The following is an 11194-nucleotide window of genomic DNA, read 5'->3' as shown; positions in this document are numbered from 1 at the left end:
CAGCACATCCCTCAGCCCGTGCCTCTTCCCGCAGCCCCCATTGGCCTGGGACGGCAAACCGCGGCCAGTGGGAGCCGTGATTGGCCGAACCTGCCGACGCGGCAGGTAAACAAACTGCCCCGGCCCACCAGGGTGCTTACCCTGGCGAGCTGCATGCCAGAGGTTGCCGACCCCTGACTTAGGTGGTCCAAAATGGCGTCCTCTGCATGTGTGAGGTCATGCTGTGCAAAGGATGCCATTTTGCTCTACAATGTGCATTCAGGGGCTGGACAGAATTGTCCCAAGGGGTGGATCTGGCCTATGGGCCACCAGTTGGACCATGTTTTTTGAATCCTAGGGCTTGCAATGCATGCCTTTCGTACACAGCCTCATTTTCTCAAGCCAGTGATCAAAAAAGCAGCGCATGCACCATTTAAATTATTGGATATGCCTAAAGAAAAAAGACAGAATAGCTTTCTTCGCAAAGATAGCCTCTTGGCCTTTTTTGCTGTACTTCTTTCAGCAGTGTCTTTGATATGAGCTTAGGTTTAAAAGACTAAAGGGGCTTTAAAACTAGATGGGGTCAAGGAAATAAAAATAATATAAGCCTACAAGTAACATCCCTACTTTATTATTATCTACTGTTTCTAAGTTAACTTTTCACCCCTCCCTAACAGAGACACCCAAGATGACAAACCACCTCTGATCTGCCGTTGGCATAAGGAGACTATTAAAGTTTCAGCATCTGACAAGAGAGTGCAACAGTTGTGCACATTGCTAAACCATGTAAATTACTGGTATTGTGGTTGCTACCCTCGTCCTCCTTCCTCTTCCATTGTTTAGACAATAAACAACTATAATATAGTGAGACCATGATCCAGCAAACATTCACATGCTTTACTGTATGCATATGAGCAGTCCCATTAAATTAGGAAGGCAAAGACATGTGAGTAAAATTAAGCTAAGGTTTTTGTTTTTGTTTTTTTTAATCAGGGCTTTAAATAGCATGTTCTTCTAAACACAAACTGTCTCCCCTTACTGGCACATGGCCTAGTACAATGGGTCTTGACTGGGGCTTTTGGACACTACTGGTATATACATAAGTGAATAATAATCCTTAGTGGGAAGACTTCTTGAAAGTCAGAATGTTAATCTGATAATCAATATATTCAAAATATTTGCATATATTTTAAAAAATGCCCTGCAGTAATACAGAAATATTGACGAAAGGAGCTTGGAGTAAGTGACGTGACAAACAAAGCTGAGTAGGCTGAAAAGTATTACAAGCCAGTGTGACCTCGCAGTTCCATTCACTCAGGCCAAGAAAACCACAATAATATATTTATACAACAGAAACCCCAGACCACATGAAAAAATTCCATAGTATGCTGATGACTAAACTTCCAAATTGCTCCTAAATATCGACATACTTGAATTAGCTACTCAAGCATAGTGTAGGAGAGTGATTAGCCTTGCTGCGGAGAGTGAAACAAAAACTTTGCTCTACCAATTCAGAACAGTAATATGCCACCAAAAAAATTACTATTTAACAGGAGAAGGAGGAGACACTGACTGTTGAGGAAACACATGTGCTAAAACGTCATACCTAACAGAAGCTAGATCTGAGCTCTATGTAAATTTTGGCTATGTTTCTCAATCTTAAACATATTCAGATTTGGAGTAGAAGGGTATTATGTGGTCTAAATGGCCCAGTGACTGGCTGTGACACAGTGCACTAGTCAATGCACATGTGCCTCTGTTAGGGCGACCAGATATCCTGATATTATCGGATCCGTCCCGATATTAGAGGCTTTGTCTTATATACACAACTATATCCCTCTTCCCCCCCAATGCCCCCAAAAAAGTGTCCCGATCTTTCACACTTGTATCTGGTCACCCTAACGTCAGCATCCTGATCTGTAAAACTGGGCTGACTGACTAATTGTTATCTGCTTTGAAATCATGCATTTAAAGTGCTATAAGAGTTAAATCTACCACGCTTCATTACAGATCTAGGTTTCTGTTCTAATTAAGTTAATAAATTCAACACCATAACTGTTTGACATGGTCTGTCCTGAATAGCTCACAGCATCCCAAAGTGATACAGCAGTGGAGTCCCTCTTCACAAGCACTACACAAACAAAAATCACAAATTATGCTGTGTAACTAGATTACAAACAACTTCCAAAAACAAATATTAGAAGATAAGTCAGTTCCCTACACAAATGCATGTCAAGAGTCAAATTTTTAGGTTATCATCGTATGATGGTTTCATGAACCTTATATAAAAGGTAAATTAACCATCAAGCTGAGAAGCTAAAGGCATTTTCCAATAAAGCAATATTCACAAGCGAATACTAGCATGCCACAAAACAAATTGGCCTTGAGCATGATTTTATCTGTACAACTAAAGGTTTTAACTATAGAACTATTTCCCTCTTCATAACATGGCACAGCCAGTCAAGATTCCAGTGGGGAAAAAAATAGACTATAATATGAAATTGTACATGGAAATGACAGCACTTCCAGAAACTGATTACAGCATACCAGCTCAGTTAATTAAACAAGTATAGTCCTATAGAACATTTTGGTCAAGTAAGATACATCCAAAAAGCTGAATGTGAAGTACATCCTTACATGTGCTATGTAATTTCTAAATAACCAATATTTGCTTAGGTCAATAATCCTTCATCGGAGCCACATATATCACCATTTACTGTTGTCTGTACGCAGTGACTCCTCTCTACAGAAGTTGATCATAGTGCTTAGCTACTTGCTAAAGGCTGATAAAATTTTTAAACCAGTAATTTTCTCCATTATTTAGGGTGCTTGTAATGTAGTTACATTCACTTTTCAGGATTTTGTTATACAAGTCTGCAAAGACTAAATGTTTGTTTAAATATGTAAGTTACCAGTATGTACTTAAGCCAAGAAACAAAGTAAGATGTCAAGCCACACTTTGCCTATGCTACTGATATATTTGTTCATGTAGAAAATTTCTTTAAGGAGCATCGGTTAAAAAACTAAAATCCATATTTTAGAGCCCATTTCATTTTGTTGAATATTCTTGTCTGAGGTTTTGGGTAGAAGGAGAATTACATTTGTAGGTTCCTTTCGTAGCAACATCTGTTTACTCTGTGCTTCACGGCAAATATTTTCATTTCAACTACCATTCATTTCCTCTGCATTTAGCCATATCTTTGCTGCACGGATACATTACACTGAAATCTCTGATGTGTTTGTTTAGCTTTGCATATAACACTGCTAGCATAAATTAAATTTATACTAGACTTTTAAGGAAAGGGGACTAGCATAAAATGTGCTGACATTATGTAAAATGCAGCCATGCTTATACTCTAGATTTGATACTGCAATTTTTTACAATTTACTATGGAACATTAAATTGTAAAAAGTTTAGTCCAATTTTCCTCAGGATTATATCCTCTTGGTGACCACTGGTTGCTCTGCAGATTGCAACCCTTGGAAAGAGTTACCACCACCAATTTTCTTTCCAAGAGAAGCAATTTCCAGACATTAAAAAAATAAAGCATAAGTTTCACATTCATTATTAAAAAACTGTCAAAGCAGTGACTTTATCATACTAAAAAACTCTAGTGACTTTGCATTTCTCTTGATACAGGTAGATTTGTGCTAGTTAATTTTAAAGAACAAGTGTAAAGCACCCATTTCTTTGGTGGAATGCTTTTCTCAAGGTCTCCTTAATGTTACATTTTTTGTTTATTTTCCATTTGGATTCATTTTAAAACAAAATTAAAATAATATTTAGCCTGGCTGCAATAGCCCAAACATTCTGGAAGTTCTGCAAAACCATAATTTTAAGAGCTTAGTGTGGAAGTATTTTAAGTGATGCGGTTAGATCTATTGTCAATTTCAAATCAAAACAAGCTGCAACTGGCATTTTCAGCCTTACCTGGGTGCAGAAAGGATGAAAACTTCCCTTTATACAGAGTAAAGTACAGTGGTGTGCAATAGCTGTCAAGAAACTCCTGAGAACGACATTTTCCAAGGTATCTTACGAACCACAGCTATTTGTTTTCTGACCTGGGTGATAGCATTATCATTTCACAGCTATTTAAACATTTTTTTTTACTAGTCAGAAGTCAGTATATTAAGCAAAATAGTAGAAAACTACAAATCAATAATCAGAGAGGTAGCTGTGTTAGTCTGTATCCACAAAAACAATGAGGAGTCCAGTGGCACCTTAAAGACTAACAGATTTATTTGGGCATAAGCTTTCGTGGGTAAAAACCCACTTCTTCGATGTGGTTTTTACAAATCAAGACAATCTAATGTCACGCACAGAATTAGCAGATTGCCATGGAGCACACAGAACTGAGTGATATAATCACTCCATTCAAGTTTCACTTGTCATTTTTCAGGCAATTGGACCCCTTAGTAGGCTCCGAAGTTTAACAGGAAAAGTTAAGATTGAGAGTAACTGCCTAAGGTGGCTCCAAGATATAGTGAGATTCTAACAGCACATTTCAAGCCCTGAGCAATTATTGAATACATAGAATATTTATGGCTAAGTGAACAGAAAACAGGCATTTATTTAATAGGTAGAAAAACAAGGCATCGGAATGAGTTCCTGGTCTGATGAATTTGGATATCAGATGATATCCAAAAAAGGCCTTATTTCCATCTGTGAATTTCAAGTTCACTTGATAGAGTGCTCCCGTTCTGTTCACTCTCTCTAAAGCATCTGTCACTTGGCATTGTCAGGGCTAGATGGACCCTTGCGCTGACCTACTATGGCCATTCTTATAAGTTAGTGTAATTATCAAATCTAGCATAAGAAAAATAGTTGGTTTACTATACCAATTTAAATAAGGATTCAAAATAGAAAAAAGTATTTTGAAAAGGTTATATTTCAGCTGATACTCTAAAAACAGCACAAATGGTTCATAAGATACTATCAGCATCAGTAGAATAAAACATTGAAGAAATAATGGGTACTGGTAGATAGGATGTGGTAATAAAAATATAGACTCTAATATACATCTTCTAGATAGTCCTCAAATCTTATTACAGTGCAGTCTATGCTACTTTCACAAGCTATCAGTTAATACTATGCATGAGTGAATACTGGCAAGTTAATAGTCTGCTATTTTAGAGTCTACATTAATAACTTAAGAAGCTCTCCATTTACACATTATAACAAAGATCATCCGAGATACTGTATTACACCAATGAGATTAATTTTCCGCAAAACGGTCTTCAATAGTTTTATTTCTGAGGTATGTTAGAGTCTTCAAGTTTTATCAGCCTATTATAAAAGAGTACATTTGTGGTAAAGGATTAAAACTTTGCTGTTTTATAATCTATACTGGATACTACAACCACTTAGTGTACATCTATAATTTTGATGTATTAACCACTTGTACATGCATACAGATTCATAGAATTTATGGCCAGAAGGGACAATTGTAATTTAAACTGACCTCTGGCAGAGCACAAGCCATTAAATTTCACCCAGTAATACCTGCATTAAGCCCATAACTTGTGGCTGAGCTAGAATATATATTTTAGAAAAGTCTAAGTCAAGAAAGGATGTCTTAAGTGATAGTGAATTCACCATGCCCCCAGTAAATTGTTCCAAAGGTCAAATACCTTATTGTTAATATTTGCACCTTATTTCTAGCCCAAATTTAACTTATTTCAGCTTCTAGACCTTGAATCTTGCATACAGAATATGCACATCTCACCAAGTTTATGAGTTGTGCACGGCATATGAATTTAGGGTAGTATATAGACCTAGTGTTATTGTTGACGACTCTGTATTCTGCTACTAGGTTGAACTCTATTCTCTATATTCCAAGGCTGCTGCTAAACAGTGTCTCAAGTTCCAGATCAGAGTTTTATGCAACAATAGATGTTAATCATTTCCAAAACACTGACATTCATTTGCTCAGTTGGTGTTAAAATGGTCTGTGTGCGAAATTGCAAAGTATCGCTGGATTGCCATACTGGGAAGTTGTGTGGTTTGTAAGATAACAAAACTGCTATCATTAAAGGGCTAATATTTCCATTATGAGTTGCATTTGTGGAAGCATTAATGACCTTCATAACAATTCACCCTGGGCTGAATCTTAGCCTTTGAGAGTTGAGCCCATGAGAACTTTTTGCTTAGTCACAACTCACCTGCTTCTTTTTTAGTTCCAGGAAGGTAAAAACAGTTTGAGGGTCTGAGCTTTCACTAAATAAACTGACTCCACTAGCCAAAATGAAATATGGTGGGCAGTCAATCCCTACATTGGGCTAACTGTGTTATTTGCAGAATAGTTCCAAACCACTGAAGTATATTTCGTATGGGATAGCTAATTTTTCAAACGTTAAAAAACTTAACTACACTTCAGTTTGGTTATCACTGGCAACTAACTATGGAGCTGCAATGACGTTCTGTCAAATTTTCAGTTCTACACATCTCCATTACATATTGTGTAAAATATCTATATGCCATATGCACTGTAGTAACCAGTGTCAAAGATACATTCCGCTTTGCTTCAAGGGATCTCCAGCATTCCATTAAGCGTTAATTTAAGATTGAAAAAGCTGAGGCATTCACAAAGAAACTTTAGCCTCAAGATAGCAAATTAAGAGTGCATTTATGGTGTATGGTCACAAAGCCTTAGAAAGCATTAGGGCCCCTAACTCCTCCTGTTGCACTCAGGTATTGTAGCTCATGCTGTCTGAAATACCCCACCACACAGCAGTATCTAGGATATACCATAAGGGGAGTTAAGGACTAAGTGACAGGCTTCCCCATAACATTGTCTTGCTCTGTCAGTTTAAGACACAAACCAGAGATTGTTTTAATGCAATCTATTATCCATTTTACTTTATTTCTGCCAGCAGCTGATGTTTCCATGGGAATGCAGTCACCGTGCTGGGAAACAAAGCAAGAAGGAATCAATACTAGTCTCCAGGTGAAAGCACCCAGATTTTTAATCATATGTTAAATCTCCTGGAGTGTTTCCAGTGCTAACCCGTGTCAGTGCCACAGCCAGAGAGTTTTGAAGCCCTTAACAAACTAGTTACTGCAAAACCCACAACAGCAAGATTTTAAACTTAAGTTACTGCAAGAAACAAGAACCTGACACATAGGGCTTGATTAGCATAGAAGCAGGATCAGAGCGGCTATAACTTCGGAAAGGTTCCTCCCCCTCCCTCCTGCAAACGTGAATCTGTGCTTGATTATTTAAGCTGTTAGGACTGTGCGGGCTCAGAGTCTGCACCGATATGAATCTGCAGGGAATCTCACCAAGAGCGCTCCTACAAGTACTCTCGAAACCTAAGTGTGTGTTACTTACAGTCTCTCTGCATTCCTGGGAATACCCCGTGGCACGGTTTTCAGTCCCAGTCCATGACAATCCACGTTGGAGGCAGAGCAGGTACATTTATTGGGGCATCCTCCAACAGGCATCCAAGCTACGGAGCTCCAGAAGCTCAGGATCACTCCCAGCCACAGGGATGCACGACTCCCACCGAGCAACATGGTCTCCGTATCCCTTCCCCAAAGGGTGCAAAAGGATGCAAGGGCAGCCAGTCCTCAGAGGTGGAAAACCCCAGCGACAGAGAGTGCAAAGGGCTGCGAGGGGCTCTCAACACAGCCCGAGAGAGCCCACTTCTCCCCGCATCTCCGCTCGCACTCCTGGAGTCCTTGGAGCACCACCCAATCTTCCAGGGAGATCTGGGGGGAGGGTTATGTTCCGTGGTGCCTTTCAGCCTTTCAGGTTTCCCAGTGTTATCTGACCGGCACCAGCAGGCGAGGAGTTTAGCAGCGCTCCAGCCAGAGGAGTCCGCAGATGAAAGAGGAGCAGGGAGTGAAGGTAAACAGAGCTAACCATCCATCAGGGGTTTCGGCAAGCAGCCCCCGCCCCACTCCGCATCGCCCAACCTGGCAGGGCAGGTAACCGCTGGGGGAGGCGATGGCGGAGATCTCAGAGCGCTCCAGCGGCCAGCTGCTCAGTCCCTGGCTCCTGCACCTTCGCCGCTCCCATGCCAGGCCAGCCTCGCTGGGGGCCACCGCTGTGCAGAGCCGCGGGATCGGAAGGCACTGGACGCGGCTCCCGCGGCGGCCGCCTTCCCATTCACTGCGCGCAAGGCGGCCAGGCAGACACCAGAACCACGGGGGCCACTCCGCCCCCCTCTCCTCCCAAAATATCCAGGCCAGCTCTCATTGGCTGCCGAGCCCCTGACGTCGGCAAAGTTCTGAACTTTGGGGGGAAGAGAGGCGGTGGAAGTGTCGGACTTGGAGCGGCCCCGAGCCATGGCCATTGTCCCGTGCGCTCTGCCGGGCTCTGCGCGCCGGGCGGCACCAGGAGGGCGCGCTCTCTGCAGCAGAGCGCAGGGGGCAAAGGTAAGGGCTCTGCGGCGGCCCCTGCCGGTGCAGCACTGCGGCTTGGGGTCCCCTCGCTGGCAGCGGCCCCGGATCGGGGTTCAGACAGGAACGTGCAGGCTGCAGCAGCGCCCCCAAACCGCCCGACGCTTCCGCGTCCTACCCACCGGCCCCAACTTTCCCCCTCACCAGGGGCAACTCGCCGCCTCCTTTTGTTGCCTTCTGTTCTCTCTCTCGTGCTGCCCTCTGGTGGTGAGAGAGGCGCATAGCGCCTTCTCGCTGCTCGCAGGGACGCCTGCGAGTGACAGGGAATTTGCTCCTCTGCTCAAAGTACGCCGAGTGCAGCAGGCGTGGGGTTTATTCCAGCCCCCGGAACGGGAGATGGGACTGACCTGTCTGACCTATAAGACAGTGCTCCTCTACTGCTTTCTGCCTTTATCACTCCTTGGTGCCACAGGTAGTGTTTAGTCCATAAATGCAGTGTGTTAACCCTGCAACAGCTAGTCTAGGTGCTTAAGCTGTATTTCCTGGTATTCGGGGCCAATTGTAGCGGGTAGCAATCAGAGCAATTGCCCTGGATCGCATGCCACAGCTCTCCTTCCCCCTGCCCCAGTTGCATTATATCTACGGAGTGACTGTAGGTAAATGTAATGCCAGTATTACAGCAATTTCACCTCTAAAAGGGGAAATAACTCACATTAAAGCAGAGGATTTCACGCTGTGGGGCCTGCCTCCCAAGGGGGTGTGGAGGGGCCCTGGGGGCTGCGAGCAGGTTTCAGGGACTCTGTCAAGCATGGCCCGCATTAGACTTGCTAGAGCCCAGGCAGAAACCGAAGCCCTGCCACACAGTACTCCAGCCCGGGGCACTGAGCCCCACCACCTGGGCTGAAGACAAAGCCTGAGCCACTTAGCTTTGGGGAGCCCCCTTTGGTGTGGGGCCCCAGGCAATTGCCCTGCTTGTTATTCCCTATGGCAGCTCTGGCTTTTATATACATAAAAATAGTTGTCATGGTACAGCTGGGCTATGGAGTTTTTATAGCATGTTTCCAGGGGGGCGGGTGGAGAGGGGGGCTCAGAAAGAAAAAGGTTGAGTATTCCTGCTCTAAGACACCTAGGCCTCAACCTGCTAAAATTACATCCAGAAATGAATGGGCGGTGAGTGCACACTAGTCTAAAGGAGTGGCCTTTATATAGCTGCAGAAAGGGCAAGTGGATTCAGGTCATGCATATGAGGGATGTGAGCTATGTAAATGCCTAGAGGCAGGTAAGGGACTCAGGCATCAGCACCTGAGCTGGCTGCTTTGTGTCCCCTCAGCCTGCCAAAGATCACAGAAAGTTGCCTTTGAGAAAGAAAGTGTTCGGGCAGCTCTACAGCACTTGAACCTCAACTGGCCCTCTCCACAAGGTCACCACAACATACTTTTAACCTACTTCAACAACAGTAGATGGCAGCAGCACAACTCCTCCCATTGTTAGTCTCCTGTAGGACCAAGATCAGCACTAGTTACTGCCATGTGTCACCTGCAGAGTCCTGACTACCCACCTCTTTTCCATGTTTGCTTGCAATGTCAAAAGCTCAGCTGCAGTTGTGTCAGTGACACTTATCTGTATCTCTCCTCCCATGCAAGCCCCAGCACTGCTAAAGTGACAGTCTACGGGAGATTAGCTCCCTGATGAACAACAGCTGTCTCAAATGCAACCCAGGCAGGATTAATGAGAAAAGTGCTCTGAATAACCAGCCAAAATGCTGTTTCCTCCTCACCAATAAGAGCATAGAGCCTCCATTGGTCAAAGTGGTGTGAATTCTCAGGTTCCTGGTTGACTCATCACTGTGCTTGGATGACCAGACAGCACTATCTCAGAATGCCTTTTCACCTCCAGTTGACTAATAAACTTCACCCATTCTTTCCAGATGAGGACCTGGCCACAGAGAAGTGTTCACAGATCACCACCAAATAGGATTACCGTATTCACTGTATCTGACACTGAATATATAAATCCAAAGGCCAATACCAGTGTGGCTGCTTTCCATCTTCATGATTTAATCTATTGTGAGCATAACTCCATATGCCAATTGCTTCTATTAACCTCCAATCTCCTTCCAACAGCAGTGCAAGGGGTTTGATCCTAATCTTGAAAGCTATTAGTGGATCAAGCCCCATCTCCAGTAAAAAGCCAAAATTAGGTCAGGGGACTTTAGATGAATTCAGGAGCTGATCACCTTCAGAAAATGTTTCCTCCAATAAATACTTTCCACCATATCAATTACGACATTAACATCCTTCTTTACTCTTCAACCTTCTCCCCCAAAACAAACAAAATTAACTCCACAAACCACCAAAATAAATAAAAAACCCACAACAGGTCTAAGTAAACCAAAGGAGATGGCCAACAGACAACTGAACCAAAACCCAACTGTTTCTACTCCCAATATAGTTTAAAGAGACACACTCCATCAAAGCCACCAAGAACAGTTACTTTAATTGGGAAGTATTCAGGTACTGTGGGTGACAGTATTAAGCACTACAGTAGTAGTGCTGCACTCTGTTATTTGTGGAGCCATTATTTCTTTTCTCAAATTTTGGGACACTTGAGCAGATTGCAAAAGGTTGAAAAAAGTATCAATTTCAAGAATTTTAGTACTCTAGTGTGGAGGAAGTGAAGACTTTACTCAGCTGGACTTTTTACTATTGTCAATTGCTAGGAACTGAAAAAAAGGCATAGACCTTCTATGTGGTTCATCTTGTTTAGTATCCGATGTGACAGTGGCCAGTATCACATGCATCAGAAGAAAGTGTGAGACACTATACCCTTGTGGCGTAATATGGCCAGAAGGGAAGTTTCTTCCTACAGTGG

General features: G+C 42.9%; 1 protein-coding gene across 1 annotated transcript in view; it reads right to left on the bottom strand.

The window, feature by feature from the left end:
• SLIT3 (slit guidance ligand 3) overlaps nucleotides 1-8070 on the bottom strand; it is a 760437-nt gene extending 752367 nt beyond the window's left edge. Inside the window, exon 1 of the mRNA XM_026660830.2 lies at nucleotides 7311-8070. Coding sequence (XP_026516615.1) covers nucleotides 7311-7495 — 185 coding nt within the window. The 5' untranslated portion in view covers nucleotides 7496-8070. The remainder of the gene's footprint in view (nucleotides 1-7310) is intronic.
• Between the last annotated feature and the right edge of the window lie 3124 nt (nucleotides 8071-11194).

This window comes from Terrapene carolina, unplaced genomic scaffold (genome assembly GCF_002925995.2).
Source record: "Terrapene carolina triunguis isolate 2854851 unplaced genomic scaffold, T_m_triunguis-2.0 Scaffold838, whole genome shotgun sequence".
Lineage (NCBI taxonomy): Eukaryota > Metazoa > Chordata > Testudines > Emydidae > Terrapene > Terrapene triunguis.
The sequence above is the reverse complement of the archived record's forward strand: the minus strand, read 5'-3'. Positions and strand labels throughout refer to the sequence as shown.